Below are 21,284 nucleotides of genomic sequence, written 5' to 3'. Positions count from 1 at the left end.
CCAGAGCACAGGCTGCAAATGCTTTAATTAAAGAAAAGAGAAAGGATTCATGTTTAAGGTAGTCATTACCTCCCCAGCTCTTCTAGGAAAGCCTGTTGCTGCAGACTACGGTAATTAAGTGGAATATTACAAAGGGCAAAACAAATGATGGTTTAGGCACAAAAAAAAAAAAAAAAACACGGAAAATTCTTGCAGTATCTCTCAGTCCCACAAAATTCCCTTGCGTGGTTTTGTCACTCACATGCACTGTCCTCCTCGAATTTGCCCCCTCGGAAGGGAAGGCTGCTCGCACAGCGGGTGCCAGTTTGGGAGGCAGGATTTGTGCAGGGGTTGCCTGCTGGGGGAGGGCACTTCTGGAGGAATCATGTCCTGGGGACGGGGAACGGGGCCAGCTGAGAGGTTTGAGATGTTTGCAGGAGTCTGGCTGCCTTTCAGCATCACCGCCTCTCTTTTGGGCTGTTATTTGCTTTTTTTTTTTCCACCCCAAACTGGGAAGAAAGACATTCAGAACTGGTAGGGTTAGTTAAGGTTAGGTTGTCTTTAGCTGCATTGATTCATGCCGCGCTGTGTAAGTCAGCATTAGCACAGGCAAGTACAGAAATCAAGATGACTCACAGTTTATTTTTAACCTTTGCTAATTTCTGACCAATCTGTCCAAAAATTAGCATCCTCTGTGGCAGCAGGGGCTGAGGGGTTTTGTCCCCAGACTTTGGTCTCTTTTACTGCGGCTCCCTTGATTTTCTGAGTGAAGGGAAACTGGATGCTTCTGTGTATGAGTGCGTCTGGGTTTCAGCGAGGTTTTGCTGGGGAGCTTGTGAGCGTCTGCTGCAAACCCGCGGGGCTGGTGTGTGCTCACTCGCTCCTGCCCATTTGCTGTGCAGGGTTATGAAAAGCTGGGATGTTGAGAGGTCAGGGGAAAGCAAAGCGTCTGACTCTTTGAAATGCAATAAGGCATGAGTGTTTGTCTGAGGTTTTCTTTTTTTTCCCTTTTCTTTTTTTTTCTCCTTTTGCAGTGACCAAAACACCTGCATCATGTGGTAAGTTGCTCTGTTCCAGCTCACCGAAACCCATCCTCACTCTAGATTGTCCCGATAAAATCCTCCCCCAGATGCTAGGTTTTGCTGTGTCTTTTGAGAAAGCAAAAATTGAATGCTTTTTTTTTTTTCTGTCTGAGCTAGTAGAGCCGTGCAAAAACCTCCCTGCCAAAAAGAAAGGCTTTTGGATTAACAACAGTAATGGGCTAAGAAATGAATGGTGACTAATTTTTTTGTTGCTTGATGGATAAACCACCCCCCTCCTCCTCTTTTTCCACGTTCTTCAGTTTGTTTCGTGACAGCATGCACCTCATTTCAAGCTTTTCAGTATTTATTTTAATCAGAATTTTGAAACTTTTTCCCCAAAAGTGAAACGAAAGCCTCCTCCCATTCACCCCGCTGAAGGTTGGAAGTATTTCATGCTGCTGGTTTAGAGCAAAAACATGTAGGAACAAATAAATTACAATCCAGTTTTATTGGACATGTTCCCAAAAGAGAAGGGAAGGAAAACACAGCATCATTTCGCTATCACTGAAGTATAAAAAGCTGCAATTTTCTTTTTAATGGTATTTTCACAAAAATAAAAAAAGACAAGAGTGGAGTCCTAGAGGGGCAAATTCTATCAGAAGGGGGGCACTGGTGTCCCTTTGGGCGCCTGCTCCCAATTGCGATGTTTCCCATGGCATGGGCTGAGACCTGACTTCACTTTTTGGTTTCCCAAATGCATCTCTTTTGGCAGAGAAACCCACACACGGTGAACAGCCGAAATACCCCAAGGAGCAGCATGGACGTGGCCCTTCAGGCTGGTTTTGCAGTGACTCAGAAATCACTCCTAATTGGCTCTGTGCTCCCATAATAAGAGATATTTTAAGAGGGGCAACGAGCTTGCAAATCACTGCCTGGGATCTTTCAGCAACCTCCTGGGTATTTCTACATAGCAGAAAAAAAATCCCTCACGTGTGTATGAAAACAAGTTGCTTAACTTGAAGGGGTGAGTTTGGTTCATCCCAGCAGGGAGGGCAAAGCAGGCTGGATTGAAGCCAAGGTCCCAGCCTGTCCCCGGTCTTCTGCAGGCCAGAACCGTGAATGCAAAACCAAGCTAAAAACCCCAGTTATTGCATCTGCACCGCTTTTTGATCTGTGTTGGCTGATGGCTGTCAACTAGCTGCAATTACAAACTGCTCGGACTCATTAAAAAACAAACCAAACCCCCAAAAGACAATTCCCAATTCAGAAAATCACTTAGACCCGTGTTTGCCTTTTAAACCTGTTCCAGGTATTTTGAGAGATCTGGTTAGCTCGTGCTCCGCTGTTTTTCTTGAGGTGGGACCCAAATGCTTAAGAACTATGGTGCGAGGAGCCAGGGCAGAGCAGATGGAGGGGTGGTGGTGTGCAGGGGCGATGCGGGAGCAAGGCAGAAGCGATGGTTTCAGGGAGGGTCCGGTGTTGGTTTTACTCAGGCTGCATAGCATTCTTAAGGCTTTGGCTTTTTATGCTCTTTTTGCTGGAGGAGGTTTTGGAGACGATTTTCACACCTGGGTTGGTGCCTTTTGCACTTCCAGAGCTGAAATTCCCCCCTCCAGTGCTCAGCCCACTGCTGCCACCGCTGCCACCTCCTCCGTAGCCAAGACCGCTAGAGATGCCGAGACTGCTGCCTCCTCCAAATCCACCTCCGAGACCACCACCACCGCCGAGTCCAAGTCCTCCTCCATTTCCAAAGCTGTAGCCTCCACGGCCACTGCCTCCTCCAAGACCAAAACTGCTTCCACCACCTCCTCCAAGGCCAAAGCTGCTTCCACCACCTCCTCCAAGACCAAAACTACTTCCACCACCTCCTCCAAGACCAAAACCACTTCCACCGCCTCCTCCAAGACCAAAACCGCTTCCACCGCCTCCTCCACTTAGGCTCAGTCCACCAAATCCTCCTCCCAGGCCACCTCCACCAGCTGGTCCAGAGCTGGAGCTGATCACCGCTGCAGGAAAATACAACCAGAGGGTTGAACATCTGCTCTGGCAACCCCCCAGTTGCAGGAAGCACCATCATTGGGACTTGGACCCATGGGACTTGAACCCAACTTCTGTCCCCACACGCTAATGGTTCTGGTAGGCTCTGAATGTCTTACATGGAGCAATTGGGTAAAACCTCCCTTTTCCCAGGGTTGCTCAAATGTTCTGCTCCCAATGGCCCCAAGGGAAAATGAGCACAGTGATACTTACAGTAGCTGATGGGGTTGAGTCCCTCGCCGCTCAGCCTGTTGGAGGGCAGACAAAGGGGAGGTCAGAGACAAAGTACAGAGGCAGGTGGGGGAACCAACCTGCTGGCAGGGGAACAGTGACATTCACTATTCCTTCTGCAGGGATTTTGTTCCCACCTGCTCTCCTCGCCCTCCAGCAGCTTCCTGTAGGTCGCGATCTCGATGTCCAGGGCCAGCTTGACGTTCATCAGCTCCTGGTACTCGCGCAGCTGCCGGGCCATGTCGGCTTTGGCTTTCTGTAGGGCATCTTCCAGCTCTGTTATCTTTGCCTTGGCATCCTTGAGGGCCAGCTCCCCACGCTCCTCAGAGTCTCCGATGGCCGTTTGCAGCGTGGCACACTGCAAGGGGAGGGATTGGAACTCCTGAGTGCTGCTTGTCTCTTTGGGTAAGACTCAGCCAAGGAAGAAAACCGTTCTGGCCAGGGTGTTTATGAGCAATGGTTAAGACTGAGGTCATTCTACCATATTTAACATTGCTGGAGTTGAAATGCCAGCCTACAAGGATGATTTTGTGTGTGGTGCAGTACCCTTTCCGGTACCTCATGCTCTGCAGTTGCTGATGTCTCTCCAATCAGCAGCATGGTGGCAGACAGCAGAGAGCTGCTAAGGGACCACAGAACAGGGCTCCATGGGCATCTTTTGCCATTCCTACCTGGTTCCTCGTGTTCTCTATCTCTGCCCGGATCCTCTGGATGAGCCGGTTGAGCTCAGAGATTTCCCCCTTCGTGTTGCGCAGATCATCCCCATGCTTCCCAGCTGTGGCCTGCAGCTCTTCATACTGAGGTTCAGGAGGAAGAGTGAATAGTCTGAGCGCTCCAAGTGGGCAAGAGGTGGCTTAAACAGCCTCACACAGGGACAGCAGTGACTTTTCCCAGAAATATATCCACGGCATCCATGGTTCTGCTCACCTTGGTTTGGTACCAAGCCTCTGCCTCAGCCCGGCTCCTGTTGGCAATGTCTTCGTACTGAGATTTGACTTCGGCTATGATGCTGCTGAGGTCCAGGTCCCGGTTGTTGTCCATTGACAGAATGACAGCGGTGTCGGACACTTGTGCGCTGAGCTGAGCCAGCTCCTGTGGGGAAGCACACGGTCCCGTGGCAGCTGTACTTACCTCTTCACATGCCACGGAATGGCAGTCACTGCCCAGGGTGGCAGCAGGACAGAAATCAGGGGAGGGGGGTGTTTGTACCGCATCATAGAGGGCTCGAAGGAAGTTGAGTTCATCGGTCAGCGCATCCACCTTGGCCTCCAGCTCCACCTTATTCATGTAAGCAGCATCCACATCCTGGAAAAGAACAACTATGGGCCCATCTGCAGCACCTGGTACCTCTTCTTTAGCTCAGCCAAGGACTGACCAAGCCCAGAGATGGGCTTGGGACCTGGGATTCCTGGCACTGCCAAGCATCTTTATTTCTACGTGGTCTGTTCAGCCCAGGCGACTGTGTGTATGTTGTGGGACAAGAATTTACTTCCATCCTCTTTCAACCCCCTTCATTCCTTTCCCCCAAAACCATAACCCAACTGTCAGTTTTTAAAGGACAAGGATGCAGCTTCATGAGATCTCCCACCCTTTAGAGCTCTCCCAGCCTACGCAATGCTCAGCATCCGTTAGAACTCCTGTCTCACCCACCTTCTTCAGCACCACAAATTCATTCTCTGCTGCTGTGCGTCGGTTGATTTCCTCTTCATATCTAGAGGGGTAAAGGGAAAGGTGTGCTGGATCATGTCTCAATAAACAGAAAAGTTGTACAGGGAGGACTGCAAGATTATTTGGGCTGGGTGTGACATTTTAAGTAAAGCAGTTACAGAGGATTTTCCTTTGCAAGTCTCATCACAAGTTGTCATGTCCTGGCTGAGCCTGCATTTTCTGATTGGAAAAAATTGATGGACCATTTTTCTCCTGTTGTGCCAGAAGGCAGGGGCTTTGCAGGGAGAGGTCCCTCATGAGAGCTGTTTATTAGAGGGAGATTCATCAGGTGCCGTGTTATGGACTAGAGCACAGACTGGAGATCCCTTTTTTCCCTTTCTCATAGAAAGTTTGATGAATATCTCAGGCTAGGTGTTTGTCCTTGAGAAAGCTAGGTTTAAGTGAGACGAATCCTACTGCCTAATGCTAAACTGAACCATTTGCATCCCATTTCACCCCAGGCTGCCTGGATGTGCCACTGAACAGGCACTCACTTGTTCTTGAAATCCTCAACAAGGTCTTGCATGTTCTTCAGCTCCCCATCCATGCGTCCTCTCTCGTTGAGCAGGTTGGCCAGCTGCTTTTTCAGGTTGTTGATGTAAGCCTCGAAGAGTGGGTCCAGGTTGTTTTTGCCTGCACTGTTTTTTTGACCCTGGTCCTGCAGGAGGGTCCATTTGGTCTCAAGCACCTTGTTCTGCTGCTCCAGGAAGCGGACCTGAGCATTGGGAAGCAGAAGAAGGTTAGCATAAGAAGCCTGTGAGTGTGCTGATGGCCAAGGGACAGTAACTGGGACTGATGAATAGCACAAACCAAGTGAATCCCAAACCAGGAGTGTTAAATCCAGCTGTGAATATCATCCAGATTATCCAGTGCTATGTTTGCCCATTCAGTAGCTAAGGAAATTTGCCACTGGTGGACAATTCTAATTAGAGACAATTTAATTCAGGAAGCCAATGAGTAATCATTAGAAAATGTGGGTTCAGCTCTTTCGTCACTTGCTTTCTTTAACATCCTTCGTTTTTTTCCTTCTTCACAAGTGATATTTATCTTCCTTAATTAATGCTAGTATCTGAGTACTACAGGTTAAAAGACAGGTACTTAATTGCCTTTTCTCTTGCTCATGTGTACTACATATAAGGTATTTAGAGGAAGAAAAGCTGAGAAAGGACTTACGTTGAGTCTATATAAGAAGGACCTTAGCTTTCAGACAATAAAGCTGGACAAAAGAAGCAGCACCTCTGCTGTGATACCTCGCAAAGACAGCTAGGTTAAGCAACTGGCTTACTCTAATTTGAGATAATATATCTTATTTCTCAGGCACAGAACCTGAATCCTTGTTACTAGTTTTCAATGTCTAGCTTTCTGCCTTGTAACTGTTTACAAGTAGGTTCTTTTTTGATTACTTTATTAAAAACATGCAGATAGGAAATATGCACTAGACTGAAGATTTCTGAAGCTATATTTTTGTAGATACAAGACTGTCTTGCTCCCTAGCACAGGTCCACGGTGCTTGATGAAATCTCACCTTGTCAATGAAAGAAGCAAATTTGTTGTTGAGGGTCTTGATTTGCTCCTTCTCGTCTTTCCGCACCTGCTGGATGTTCGGATCGATCTCCAGGTTCAGGGGTGCCAGGAGACTCTGGTTGACTGTCACTTCTTGGATGGTACCGACTCCCGGTGGGCCACCACCAAATCCTGCCGGACTCCTGCCGCCACCCAGCCCTCCGCCAAGTCCTCCCAGGCCCCCTGCTCCACCAAAGCCAAACCCTCCACCACCTCCCTGTCCCCCACCAAAGCCAAGCCCACCAGCACCTCCACCCAAGCTATATCCACCACCTCCACCACCGAGACCAAGTCCAAAACCACCACCAGCTCCGCCGCCACCAAGTCCACCGCCACCACCGGCTCCACCCCCGAAAACAGTCCTGTAGCTGCTTCCAACCCCGATGGATATCCTCTTGGTACCACCAAGGTTGTAGAGGCTCCTGCTGCCGAACCCACCGCCACCACCACCTCCTCCAATGAGCCTTCCAAAACCTCCTCCACCTCCTCCAGATCGTGCGACAGACATCGAACTGAAGCCAGCCCTGTTGCCACTGGGAATGACAGCTGAGGCAGCGCTGTAAGATCTGCCTCCACCGCCGGCTCTCATGCTGTACGTCTGCCGGTTCATCGCAGCAGGAGATCACGGCCCGGCACAGGCACAAAGCAGCAAGCTGGGAGAGTGCAGCTCTCTGATGGAAGGGGGTGCGGGATGCCCTTTTTATCCCTCTGGGGATCTGGGCTTGGTTGCATGGAAGTCCAGAGATCAATTTAGTGCCTTCATGGTTTTGACGTGCCAAGCAGCCAGCTGTCTTCTTGAAACTTGTTAAACGGTGATTGCACTCAAACACACCTCTTGGAGCCAGCCTGAATCTGCTCAGCTAGAAGAGTTATCTAACTGTGATTTCTGGCAGGAATTGCTCAGCCCTAGTGCAAAGCTGCTGTGTGCTTGCAGAGGTGCATTATTTAATTTCCTTTCTGCAAAGCAAAATAAATGAAACAAAAAAGGGTGAAAAATAGCTACCCTGATACTCCTACCCTACTTACAAGATGTAGTAGATCAGCGTGGAGCTTAGTGCAGGCTCCTCTGAAGTAACTTGAATGAAACATAGTAAAACTAAAATAGCTAAAACTGAACAAAGAGATTTCATCTGAATGAAAAATATTTCATTTCTTTGCCCAAAGGCAAAGTGCAGGTGTGATGTTCATGAAGCCTGACATCTTGTTCAGGGCTCTGATTTATCCAGTTGCCCTTGACTGTTCACACTTGTTGGGCAGAGACCATCTTTTGAGCTGACTCAGTACCAATCACAGAGAGGCCCTGATCCATGATTTGCCTCTGAGACACTATATTTAGGTGTCATCTCGAATTTTGACTATTTAATATTAGGTGTTTAGTCTATGGCAGGTTTTCTAGGCTGCCTTTCTAGACATATTGGCATCTCCAGAGGACAACTGCATCCCACCCAGAGGCGGCCCTTGCACTGCCTCCAGTCATCTGATGATGTGGCTGATATATTTCCATCTTGATCTAAAAAACATTTCAATGAAAGAGGCAGATTTTCTGAAAAAAATATTTTGCCCAGCTTTGTGGAATTGTATTATTTGCATGTTTAACATTAGGGTGCAATCAGTCTTGAATTTCTAGCTCTTTACAGGTGCGATTTCTTTTTGAAATCTTTGAACCTTTCTATTCAAAATGCAGCTAAAAGCAAAGATTTAACCAGCATGAAAAATACTCCCACAAATTCTGTTGATTTTACTTCCTGAAATCCTTGGGAAAAAGAGCAAAGTCAATAGGGTGTGGTGGCATTTTCTGGCCTCTCAGTCTGTGTGGAACTGCAATGTTTACAGTATTTTATTCTTCGTGTTTAAGAATTCTGTTTGTTTTCAGCACGTTGTTCTCCTGCTGGCATTGCCCGTGCTGTGCGCATGACTGGGACTTAAACATCTGTCTCCATGTTTGCAGGACAGGACTCCGCATGCCCTTTGAAATATACTCATGTGCCTCTGTGGCACAAAACCATTAAGTATGAGCTAAAGTCCCACTGGCATCTCTGGAAGAAAAATTAAGCAGGTGCTTCGTGTCCTACCGACTACAGAAGATCAAATGTCTGATGATCCCTGGAGAAATGCTGCCAGTCAGGCTCAAACCAGGAGAGTTGGGTCACTCAAACTGAATTTCCCATTGCAGTGTGAAATTCCTGGTTGGTGCACATCATCTCGCTTCTCTCTGGAAAAATGTTGGGCTGAAGCTGCCTGGGATGTTAACTGAAATTCGTGAACATCTTCATTATTTGCATAAAATTCAAAGCCCGGGTGCGATGGGAAAATGAGATTGTCTTCATGCTTTCTTGACCCCAGTAAGGGCAGATTGTCCTGAAGCTGACAAACGGGTTCTGATCAGATATTAGAGGTGAATGAATATAATGGCATTAAGGGTGGGGCTGCCAGAAGAAAGAGGGAATTGTCATTTTAGGCTCCCACACTTGTCTTCCTTCAGCCTGCTGTCCACAAGGTATGCGAGGCTGGGGGAGATGCACCAGTTCTTTACTGGGCTTGTTTATTGTGTGCAGGAGCTGGCGTTTGTGGGCTCTGTACCCAGGGACAGATGTGGCTTTTCACATCTGTCCATTTGGATCAGCTCTGCGAGTCTCCACCAAACAGCAGAGGTGCACGTCCCAAATGACACTGAGCCGGATTTAGCCCCAACCACCCCCAAAATGTCCTTAATCTGGACTGCTGGCCTTTTTTTTTCTCCAAAACAACCTGTTCTACTTGAATGTCTCCAGGCAGGTGGCAAAAATCATGAGTTTTGCAATTCTGGGAGGTTGAGAAAGGCAGGGACGATTAAAGGTATTCTCCCAGAAATGCAAGAGCTGCTGGGCCACTTTGGTACCCTGGGGAGCCATCTGGTTATTGGTGTGCACTCACTGTTTTGCAGGGAGGTGATCAGATTAAGTTATGAGCTGTTAGGGCACCAGCAGCTTCTTGGTGGGTGTTTCAGCTTGTTATTTACATACAAATGAGATGAGGTCCGAGTCATATATAATGAGAGAGAAAAGCTGAAGATAACTGTTTCGGAAGACATCCTTGTTAGGTGGGTGGGTTTTGCCTTCTCGGCAAGGGATGATCTATTTGGATTTCACCACCCACCAACCCAGACAGTGCTGCTAAGCCATGTTGTTTGTTAAAACATAATTAGCAATCTGCTCCAAGGAGACCACACCCCATAAAGCTTTGTGCTTTCTGTCCGAAAAGTCCTGCAGATGCAGGGAGCCCAAACCCACCATGAGAGCAGCAGGGGTGGATGCTCAGCTGGTAGGAACCGGCGGTGGGTGCATCCCCTTCGTGCTGGCATGGGCAGGCTGAGCCCAGCAGGATGGCTGAGCTCCTCCATCAGGGAGCGAGACGTGGTCGGATGGGGCAGACGAGCTGTGAGTCAGCTGCGAAGTCTAGGAAGCGGAGCGGGAAGTCGGGAAATAAATTGCAACACCCACTCCTCGGTCCATGTTTCAGGGGGTAAATTAACCTGCCCACACCCTGCACTGCTTCGAGACTGGGAGAGGAGAGACAGATTTCTCCAAAGGGCAATTCAGAGCGAAGATGTCTCAGAGGCTTTTGGTGGTGCCCGGGTGAGCTGTGGGAGGGAAGCAGCCGTCGGGGACGGATGGTTTTCTTGGTATGCAGCTGTGCATCCAGCTGTGGTGAGAGCCACCACAGTGAACCCTTTTCAGCCGTGATGCGGAGACCTTCCTGTGGGTCCCCACACCTTGGAAACTGTGGACCCTCATGCAGAAAAAGGGTGGGGCAACCTGACCTCACCTAAGGGTGGGCGAGGGCTCTGCCCTCCTTGGTGTCAGTGGGTGACACCTGTCTACAGCCCATGGCCCTGATGTTTGTGTAGGCTTGGGTGTTTGCGAGAAGGTGGGTGTTCGAGGAGAGAGGGCCTGGTGCTGTATTTTGGAAAGGCAGAGTTTTGTTTCATTTGAAAATTAACCTACTCTTGCGAGAGGGTTTTTTGTTTTGTTTTGTTTTGGTTTTTTTTGCTTCCATCTGAGCTCGTTCTCACTGATTGCTTTAAATGAGGGCCTGGCTGCTTTTTGTTCTGCCTCCAGAGATCCCAAGGGAGCTGCACATCCCATGAGAGGTTACATTCCCTGGTTAATGCTGAGCTTCCAGACTTCCCTGTGACCACGCTCGTCTCTGGATGGAATAAAGGTATGCAAAAGTGCATCAGGAAGGAGAGCAGACAAACTCTCTGAAAACTTTGTTAAAGCTCCATGTCTTGTGAGCTACAATCCCCACCCATGCGGAGGTTCATGTTTGAGAAAACATCCCTGCTTTTATAAGGGCAGGGAGGGAAATAAAACCCATGAAGCAGAGCATGAATTATGCATGTAGTTTATTGAAGGTACAGCTGAAAGTTTGGAGTAAGCGAAGGATAATCAACTGTTCACTTACACATTAAAAGCGTTAAATCCGTCTATCTAGTACACACACAGGAAAAACAACGCATGCATTTAACTACAGAAATATAAGGTGCTCGTCGGTGTGTAATTAAAATCTGCTCTACCAAACCTGGTGTAGCAACTTGGACCAATTTACATAACCATTACCAACCCTCTCGTAAACAGGAAAAATTGGATTTTCTGGTGTCATTAAAGAAGCTAAAATAATAGCTGCAGCTCCATCTCGGACAATTTAAGATGTGGCTTCTCTTTCTGAAATCAGGATGACCAAATTTTTAATCCTTTTGCAATAGCTGAGTTAGGGAAAGAAAATCCCTGTGGAAAAGGGGTCGAGCAGAGAAGAGCCAGGACGATGCAAGCAGACAGCTCTAGCCTGTCTGAAATGAAAATCTCACCTGGCTGAGGCCTCGGGGGGTCGGTTCCCCCCCGGAGGACCGTGAAAGAGAAGGTGGGTTGTGATCATGCAAACCGTTTTCGGCAGAGCTACCAACCTAATTGCGTGTGTGTGGGCAGCGTGCGGTTGTGTGCTTCAGCTGTCAGGAGGAAGGGGAATACTGTTTTATTGCAGAAATGCTGATTATTTTAAAATGCGCTGCGGCGTCGCCCTTCCGGACCTCTACCGGGTTGTTCTGACCACGCGCACGGCTGTGCTGTACCTGCTCCCGGCGCCGCACACCCCCGGGCCGGGGATGATGACGGCTCCCGGGCTGCACTGCTCCACGCCGGCACACACCACGTTCCCCAGGTTGGCCACGCCGGGAGCGCACTGCACCCCCTCGGCACCGGTGATCACCTCCCGCCCCACGCAGCTGACCGCGCTCCTGGCCCCGAAGCCGCCCCCCACCCGAGGGAGACAGTCCACGCTGCGGGTGCTAAAGCCGGCGTTGCTGACGCCGAAGGAGGAGACCACCCCCAAGCCCGCGCCGGCTCCTCCCGTCTTGACGGCGCATTTGCCTCCAATTCCAGATAGGGATCGGCACTCCCCGACCGTGCCACCGCCGCTGACCACGGCTGCGAGAGAAAAACAGGTCCCGCGTCACTCCCGGAGCAGCTCAAGCCCGGCTCGTAAGGAAATTTACAAGCTTAGAGGGGAAGGCAGGGGATGCTTTGTTGGCTTACCTACGCTCACCGGGTTGCCAGTGCATATCCTGTCAGAAAAGAAATATCTCAAAGATGTGCCTAGGGAAATGCTCCCCAAACACATGAGCAAATGGAGATGCCACCCAGTTATTGCCTTCTTAGAAACCCTGCAAGTCTTTCAGCTTTTCTGTGCACCCAGGTGTCCCTATTGCCCACTGAACGACTGTGGGGTTGGACCCCTAAATCCTGTGGATGTCTGAATATCCCATCCCTATCCATTTGTCCTGCAAAAGGGGGATCTGAATGGCATGCCTGGTGTGCTGTGATCCAGCTGCCTTGGGAGGATTAGGAGGGAGCAATGCTCCCCTCTGCACCCATGGGGAGAGAAAAGGGATTCTGTTCCTCCCTGCACTCATGGGGAGAGAAAAAGGACGTTGTTCTGCTCTGCACCCATGGGGAGCCGCAGCCACCCAGCATTTCTCATTCCTCCCCTGCTGGGTTTCGCCAGGTATTGCTGCAAGCTGCAGCTGAGGAGGCGCCTACCTGCTCTCTTCTCCTTCCAGCAGCGTCCTGTAAGTGGCAATCTCAATGTCCAGGGCCAGCTTGACGTTCAGCAGCTCCTGGTAGTCCCTCAGCAAGCATGCCATCTTGTCCTTGGCCTGCTGCAGTGCAGTCTGCAGGTCGATCAGCTTCTGCCGGGCGTCCTTGAGGGCACAGTCACCCCGCTGCTCAGCGTCGCAGATGGCTGTCTGCAGCGCTGCGATCTGTGAACAGTGACAGATGAGAGGGTGCTCGGCTGTGACATGGAGAGCATCTCCACAGGGTTGCACATTGATCCCCTTTGTTTCTCAGTTAGGAACTGCCAGAGAGACTAGATTTTGGCTGGACCCCTGCTATGGCCAAGCTCTTTGCGATGACAGGGAAGGGATGTGTTGGCTGCACCCCGTAGGAAGCATGCAGCCAACATCATTTCTGCTGTAGCCAAGATAAGTGGCTTCTGCTAGGTGGAAATAAATCTGCCTCCTTGCCTACCTTCAGCCTCGAGATGAGAAGCTACAAATGCAAACTCTGGCGGGGGCAGGGGGTTCTGTGCAGCCTTTCAGGCTAGGAGCTGGTGAGGACGAAGCCCTTTGATGCACACCTCGCCTCCCATGCAGCGTTCAGCCCTTTGTCCTACCTGTTTCTTCACGTTATCCGACTCGCACTGCAGCTTCTGGATCATCCTGTTCAGCTCAGCTATCTCGCTCTGGTTGTTTCTCAGATCGTCACAGAACTTGCCACGGCTGCTGTGGAGCTCCTCCAGCTATTGTGCGGGAAGACGGTGATGTTAAGCACCCAAATCGCCCCTTCCAGGGAAGATGGGGATGCTCCGGAGCTGCACCAACGCTGGTGCTCCAGGGAAGCACCCAGACATGACCTCAGCCTGGACAAGGCGACAGCCTCGTGTGGGCCCTGAGCACTTGCCCTTTGGGAAGGGGATGGTGTTCCTGACGGGTGTGCACAGAGGAGAGCTCTCTGAAGCAGCATCATGATCTGCTAGGTTCTGTTTTGATGGAGAATTTGTAAAACACATTTTTTAGGTGGTTTGGGGGGTTTTCTTTTGGCATGATTCTCTTGAGCAAACTAGAGTGCGCGCACACTGTGGGGTGGGTTTAAGTTGGTTCACGGAGGACAGAAACGGTCCTCGGGGTTTTGTTGGCCAGGGGATTTCATTGTCATCTGTGCCGGTGGTGTGGATACTCACTCTGGTTTGGTAGAAAGCCTCCACTTCAGCCTTGCTCTTCTGGGCAATCTCCTCATAGCAGCACTCAACACTTTTGATGATGCCCTCCATGTCCAGGTCACGGCTGTTGTCCATTTGCACGATGACCGAGGTGTCACACAGCTGGCAATCCAGCTGAGCTCTCTCCTGCAAGATCCATCACAGGTCAGTGACCCAGCAAAGGGTGGGGGGGGTCTGGAGAGAAAATGTATGGCTGGGGAAGGTTGTCCCATGAATACCCAGCTGGGGCATGGGGTCCTCCAGACGGCTGGCTGGTTTCCAGCAAGAGCTGGCAGCTGGGACCTGTTGTTGGCACAATATGGGATTGCTGCATGTAATTCCCCAAGGAGAGTGGGGAGCCCTGGTGGAGCAACTCTCTTGGATGCAGCCCAGTGTTGCCAGCTGCGTCAGCAGTTCTGTGGGCTGTGCATCCCTCCAGGTGAGTGCTTTGGGCACTGCAGACTCCCGGGAAGTGTTTGGTTAGAAAAGGTGGAAAGCAAACACGGTGTCCCCTGTGTGTTCTGTTAGGAATGTTTTAGACAAAAGCGTTACTTTCGCCAATATATTTTGACTTAAGAAGCTAAAAAAGTTAATGCTAAAAATATCTGTGTTTTCAAGAGTGAGATGTTTCCATGGCTCCAGGCATGGTTTGGATGAGAATTTTAGGGGCTTTTTTCATGCAAAAGTCCTCCCTTTGCAGTCAGGAGACCACCAAATCCACCCTGTGCCTGCCCAAAGCGTATGTAACAGCATTGCTACCAAACATATAAAGAGATATAGATTTTTTGGATGCACCTGTAGGATTTTCAGAAAAGACACCTTTCCCTGTGTTGAGTCTGCTGCAGCAAATGAGCGTGCTCTTACCTCAGCGTAGATGCACTTCAGGAACTCCAGCTGCTGCCTCAGGAGACCCACCCTCACCTCCAGCTCCTCCTTGGTCAGGTAGAGACAGTCCACGTCCTGGAGAGACACCGCGGATTTGGTGAAAAGAGGTGAAGGAAAAACAGCTGTGGCAAAGCCCCTTTTCTCTGTTAGATTTGGAGAAGCCTCCCCACGGCCAGCCCCTGAGGCTGCCTGGCTTTGTTTTATGTGTGCTTACAACCTGGCAGGGTTCTTCAGGTGACCCAGGGGGGTCGCCTCAATTTTGGGGCTACACAGCGAGGGTTCAGGCAGTGCCATGGTGCCGTGGCTTTCCATTTCACTCCTTGGCCCCACACCCGGGTTCTGCATACACACCAGCCACCCTCAGCTGAGCTCGCTGGTGTTGTCCATAGCACAGCTCACCTTCTTCAGCACCACAAATTCGTTCTCCGCAGCCGTGCGCTTGTTGATCTCATCTTCATATCTGCAGGAGGAAAGGAGAGGGGTGGGCTGCTGAGTCCCGGTGGTCCCATCCCCACCACTGAAGCAGCCAGCACAGAGCATGGGAAGCATGACTGAAACCAGGGCCTCTCCCTATTTGCTTTGTACCTCCTATTAGAGTTTTGCTTTGTTGTTATTTTTTTCCTCTGTGCTGAGCTTTATTCAGCAGTTTTAAATAGCCCACGCCAGCAGTATCGGTGGCTGGTGTGAGATGGCAGTAAATCAGGCCAAACCACTAGAAATGCCAAACCATGTACCAAGCTGAAGGCTTGCTTTGCTGCTTCTAGCCCTGCTGCTGCGTGTGAGGTTTTTTGGAAGCATCCAGGACTCTGCTCTGAGCTTTATGGGGAGACTGTGGCCAAAATGCCCCAAGGGAGGTCAGGAGCTTGAGCAACCTGTGAAACTCCTAGGTGCCATGAAAAGGAAAGCCGGTGTGTAATGACCAAGTAATTGGGACCTGGAAGAACTTTCACAAGATGAGTCTGACCTCCTTGGTGGTGTCTCAGTGAGAGAAAACGTCTGAGACACTTGTCTGTAAGGTCTTTGGAGAAGACTACTCTTATATGCTTGTTGTGCATCACCAGCCACTGTACGTCCTGGTTCACAGCTTAGTGTAGCACACAGGGAACTATTAAGGAACATCTGCATCTTAGATTAAAAAAAACAATTCCCACATTTCCTCTGGGAAGAGGGAATGAACCCCAGTGGAGACGATGTGGATAAAGTGTGGAGTGAAGACAAATGGGCTGAGGGATCTGTGGGAATGGATGGCACCAGAGGCAGGAGATTTGAGGGAGCCACAGATGATGTGGGAGATTTGATACAGTAAACACAGGGGCGTGCAGGAGTGCTAGGGAGAGGAAAAGAGGTTCCCTGTCCCTCACCCTAAGGAAATACTGCAGGGGGGGCTCTCCCAGTGCATCACCTGCACCTGAGATGCAGCAGTGGGACCCCAGCACAGAATCCAGCCCAGTGCTGGTGTGCCCTGCCCTGCTCCCTCCCTGTACTCCAGTTTTTGAGCTGTCTGCTGCTGCTGCTGCATTGGCTTCACGCTCCAAAAGTCTGCTCCAGTCCAGCCAACACCCCCGCCTCCATCTTCTCTCTGCATGCTACTTACTTGCACTTGTACTCTTGCACCAGGTCCCTCAGGCACCGCTCCTCGTTTTCCAGCCTCTCTCGCTCCCCCAGCACACACTCCAGCTGCTTCCTCAGGTTGCAGATGAAATTCTCGAAAACAGGCTCCAGGTTTCTCCTGGAGGCCGGCAGGACGTACTGCTGCAGCAGCTCCCACTTGGTGGTCAGCACTTTGTTCTGCTGCTCCAGCAGCCGGACCTGGGGAAGGAAGAGATGCAAGAGTCATCCACCCCTCTCGTCCTGGGCAAAGGCACTTCAGGTCCCTCCACTTCCAGGAGGAAAAAATAAAAATAGAAATGCCAAAGGTTAAGCGCTGATTTCTCAGCAGCCTGAGTGAGAAGAGCATCTTCTCCCAGTTAAGCCCGGTGCCACCCAGGACTCCTGAGGCTGAACGACATCCGTGCATTCGCTCTGTGTTGAGCCCGATCATCTCTGACCAAAGCAAGCTTCAGCCAAACTCTGCCTCCTCCCTGTGACAACTGGCTGGAGGAGGATCATCTGCCTTCTCTGATGGGCTGATTACAGTAATGAGTCTTTCCTGGTGCTAAAAGCACCATCCAGGAGCTCATTTGAATGTATCTGATTTAAGCTCTAACCACGGATACTTATCATGCCTTTCACTTCTAGATTAAAGAGCTCTCTAGTACTTGGGAACCTTTATGTATCATGAATAAGTCATTTTCAATGGGAGGAAGTAGGGTGGCTCCTCTTACATGGGCTTGGTTGTTTCAGCTGCAGAACAGCTCACAAAGAAAATCAAGATCAGATGGAGCAAAGGTTCCTCTGCTCTTTGAAAAATCATTTTCTATAATGCATCTCTAAACAGCAATGAAAAACCCTTAGGCTTAGCTAAGGTAACAACGAGAAATTACATTTGTTTAGGAAATCACCAAACTCTTTCGCCCACAGAGTGGAGGGACAGAAAAAATAAAGTTGTTCATCTCATTTTACCAAAATATCTATCTTTCTACTTCTGTGAGATGAAGTGAACTGTAAAAAAATAAAAGTCCCCTGGAGTTTATAGGAGTAGGATAGGAACTGAAGATGACACGTCCTAGAAGCACAGCATCATATTGGCTGGAAACAACCTTCAAGACCATTTCAGCGTCTCCGTCCCTCCTCTCCCAGGCTTTGGCTTACTGTTGGAGCTGCTACTGTTCTAGCTATTTAGCAGGCTGGTGACCACCGGGAGGTCAGATACCGCTGCGGTTGCCTTGGGGCAAGGCTTACATCCAAGCAGTCTCCACATCGGGAGCGTGGTCTACCAGAGCCATTGCAAGACACGGGGGCGCCGGGCAAAGCAGCCGCTGGCTTGTCCCTAGAGACAGCCCAGAGAGCGGGGGCTCACCTTGTCGATGAAGCAGGCGAACTGGTTGTTGAGGTTCTTGATCTGCTCTTTCTCGTGGGTCCGCACTTGGCACTCCTCAGGGTCGACCCCCACACAGAGGGGCTTGAGGAGCTCCGGGTGGATGCTGACGCCCCGAATCCCCTCTGAGCGGCCTCCGCCGAGGCCGATGCTGATGCCGCCACCGTAGCCTCCGATCGCCACGCCGTCCCCAAGGCCTCTGAAGCTGCCCAGGCCCCCGTAGCCTCCGCAGTTACCAAACCCCACGACCGTGCCCACGCCAAAGCGGCCTCCGCCGTAAGCCACGCCGCAACGTCCCACGCCGGCGCCGCCATAGACCCCGCTGCGGCAGCTGCCGCCGAAGGAAATCCTTTGCCCTCTCCCCAGGTCGCAGACGCTCCGGCTGCTGAAGCCACCGATCCCGCACCGCCGTCCTGCCGGCTGGCAGACGGAGGCCGAGCTGCTGTTGGCCCTGCCGAGGCCGCAGACAGCGGAGGCGGAGGAGAAGCCCCGTCTGCCCAGGAGGGAGCTGGAGGTGTAGCACTGCCGACTCATGGCGGCCGGGGAGCAGACACAGCGACGCAGCAGAGCAAGAGAGGAGCGGAGGGTGCAGGAAGGAGCTCTCCTTTGGCTTCTCTGAGGCATGGCCCGTCTCCTTATATACATTTCAGGAGGTGCCTGAGATGCAAAAATTTAATTTATCCACTGGGTTTGGTCTGCCTGGCAGCAAGGAATGGCTTCCAACATTTTAAACCCACAGCAAACACTTCTATCTCATATGAAATAATGTGGAAATTAAAATAAACTGCTTTGCTTGCAAGCTTCAGTTTCAGGACTTATATTTTACTTAATTAATCTGCTTCCTTATTGTGTAATTATAGTTTAGCAAAATAATTCAAGGAGTTTTTATTCATGGCTTGTTTACGGTTCGGTTTCACCACAGCGTTTAATTATGTTTCGGGACCTCCTGCAAAATGTCGCGGCGATGCCGCCTCTTCCAGGGTCTCTCGCCAGCTCAGGGCAGGCTCTTGAGCAACGGCGGGGAGCAGGAAGGCGGATCTGTCCCAGCGCGGCGCTGACGCTGTTGGGAGCGTTCGTGTAAGCATTTGTTTCTTCCTGCCGTGGGTATGGCTGTGGCTCTCGCAGACGACTTGGTTGAAGCCCCGTGTGCTGGCAACCAAATAAGAGGAGCGGAGCCGCGTGGGGCTGGCGGTGGCCATACCGGTGGAGCACGCGCGGGATGGTGCCGAGGCTGAATTCGGGGGGGGGATGCTCCAGGGAATGGGGTTCATGAAGTCGGGGCACTGGTCCAGCTGGGCTGGGATGTGCCCCTTAGAATACATGGAACAGAAATGCGGCATTTCTGGGAAATGCTTCGCTGCAGAGTGTTTATTGCCGAATTATGTGCGTAGGGAAGGGGATAATTTTGTTTAGTATCTGGGTGTGATGTGAGTGGCGTGCATGGCGAATTCACGCAAGCGATAGCTGGAGATGCAACAAAGAAGTGAAGCGAAGTGTTACAAACAGGTTAAGAAATGTTAGCCGGAGTGAACTTTTTTCCTCTTATTCCTGTGACACACCTATTCGACGTTAAATTATTCTAGTAATATCTGTTAATGAGAAGGAACCATACCTTCTTAATTAAAATTCTTTAAAAGATTTTTGAATTTGCTTGGAAACAAATAAAGTGCTTTTTTTTTGCCTTAACAAAGGGGTCTAATCACAGAATCACAAGTGATTGCATAGCTTGCCATCAGAAGGTTTTGCATCTTTGCTAGGACAAAGTTATCTGGTTCTGGGAGGATTCCTAGGCAATGGTATTGGAAACTTGAAACGGATTTTCTTGAAAGAAAAATAACACAAAAGCAATAGGTTGGTTTTATAATATTTGTAGGTTCTCCCCAGGTAAAGGTCTTCCTATTTATTTACAGGTCTTGGGGGTGTTGAAATGAACTATAAAATACCATATGCACTTTTAATCGTGTACTAGTTCCGTCATTGCTGTATTGGTCTGAGTATACTAGGATTCAAGTCTTGCAATGAGATGTAATTTCATTCATGAGATTGAATGAGTTGGAGAAAGCAGATGAGCTTTTTGGGCACTGCAGTCTTCATGTCATTCAGCCCAAGGTAATCCAAGCACCTGAACCTCTTGCTAGTAAGTGAAAAGGGGAATTATTTCATAAACATATTTTGTGCTGAAGTTTTGGTGAAAGCATTGTGGAGGGAACTGGGTGTATGGTCTGAAGCCAAACCTGGAGCACTGCCTGGAAACAGGGCACCCGTGGCTGGGCTAAAGCATCACTTGGCCATAGGTAGGTCTATGCAAAGTGACCTTAGGTGGGCATAACCATGGGCAAGCTGCAAAATAGGCAGAAGTCGGGCCATCAAGCCCCTGGTACAAGAGGTTTGCTTCTTGCATGCCCCGAACGCTGGCTGGGTGATGCTGCAGCGGGGCAGAGGTGGGGCATTGGGGTGCTGACGGAGGTACTGGGGTGCCGCCACTGCTTGGAGCTCTCCATCCAGCAGGAGTGCAGAGGGAGGCTCCGGCTTCTTTGCACAGCAAGAAAGACGGGGCCCTTAATCCCGGAGGGCAGCAACTTGCCAGTTTTTCCAGCTGTGAGAAACTTGGATCCGGTTCGGATCCTCCGCAGGGCGCATTGTGCTGCATGGAGATGTGCACGCTGTTTGAGAGCTATGGACCCTCGGTGCTCCCGGTCTTGTTGGAAAGCAGGGAAAATGCCGCTCGAGGGACAACCATCCACCTTCCTCCCCCAGCTGCCAGCCCTGAGATCCTTCCCTGCACACGAGGAGCTGCCAGGCTGCTTCCCCACGGATGGAAAGCACCAAACCTGCGCTCCAACCCTCAGCTCCTCCTCGCACCCTAAGAAGTGGCTGCTTCCAGGTGCCCAGCCTTGCACATCAGAGAGAGACGGTTCGGGGCAGTGCTTGTGGTTTGCAGCTGCTGAGCTTTCACAAAGCTGCTGCGCAGTCACATGGTGGAAGCCCTGAGCACCGGTTACATAAACTTCAAAGGAGGAAGCGTTCTGATGTGATTTGGTCTTCTGAAGAGCAGGATTGCAATCGCCTTCATTCCATCGGCCGCACACACGCACAAGCACTAGCTGAAATCGGATGCAAATGCTGTCTTCGCAGAGACTTTTTTTTTCCCCCTCGTCTGCATGCTTTGTCCTGGCTGAGTGTGGGTCTGGTGACATTGGAGGGGCTGCAGGGAGGGACTAACCCGCCTAAACAAAAAAAGATGCATGTAAAGATACAAGGCAGAGACGAAACCGCAGTTTTCAGGCTGATGGGATTCAGCAAGGCTTTAAAGCAGCATCTTACACCTAAATTTACACAGGGGAAACCCCTGAGGTCCTCGGCCCTAAACATGCCTTGAACTGTGGTGGCTTCCATAACACTGAAGGCTTTGAGATTTACATGTACCCAGCATTAGGATAAATTAGTTCTGTTTAAGTGCCTTGCTAAAATGGGATCTGTTAAGCCATCCATGTGGGTAAGGAGAGCCTAAGGGGTTTTCCAACCTCCTGGTGTGATTCCAGCTGTAACGACCCAGCCATCCAAGCTTGCTTTACCCCAGTGAGAAAACA

General features: G+C 50.4%; 1 protein-coding gene across 1 annotated transcript; it reads right to left on the bottom strand.

Moving 5' to 3' along the window:
- Window positions 1-1,015: 1,015 nt before the first annotated feature.
- Window positions 1,016-20,850, bottom strand: LOC310888011 (uncharacterized protein). Its single transcript, XM_083814339.1, has 17 exons — window positions 17,677-20,850; window positions 16,312-16,526; window positions 15,117-15,177; window positions 14,514-14,792; window positions 13,815-13,991; window positions 13,248-13,373; window positions 12,614-12,834; window positions 12,110-12,138; window positions 11,611-12,001; window positions 6,502-7,150; window positions 5,471-5,691; window positions 4,920-4,980; window positions 4,197-4,574; window positions 3,941-4,066; window positions 3,407-3,627; window positions 3,252-3,286; window positions 1,016-3,007 (listed from the first exon to the last, which is right to left on the bottom strand). Exons 1-17 carry the CDS (start codon window positions 18,337-18,339, stop codon window positions 2,487-2,489), a joined length of 4,374 nt encoding a protein of 1,457 aa, XP_083670465.1. The 5' UTR covers window positions 18,340-20,850; the 3' UTR covers window positions 1,016-2,486.
- Window positions 20,851-21,284: the final 434 nt, after the last annotated feature.

This window comes from Anser anser, assembly GCF_964211835.1.
Source record: "Anser anser genome assembly, chromosome: 30".
Taxonomy (NCBI): Eukaryota; Metazoa; Chordata; class Aves; order Anseriformes; family Anatidae; genus Anser; species Anser anser.
The sequence above is the reverse complement of the archived record's forward strand: the minus strand, read 5'-3'. Positions and strand labels throughout refer to the sequence as shown.

What these genes read in the sequence shown, in the direction of transcription:
- LOC310888011 (XM_083814339.1), bottom strand. Translation starts at nt 18,339, where the DNA reads ATGTATATAAGGAGACGGGCCATGCCTCAGAGAAGCCAAAGGAGAGCT. An exon ending in GTGCAAGAGTACAAGTGCAA is followed by an intron (nt 15,178 to 16,311) that starts GTAAGTAGCATG and finishes TTCCTCCTGCAG; the next exon opens with ATATGAAGATGAGATCAACA. An exon ending in AGGCTTGGTACCAAACCAAG is followed by an intron (nt 4,067 to 4,196) that starts GTGAGCAGAACC and finishes CCTGAACCTCAG; the next exon opens with TATGAAGAGCTGCAGGCCAC.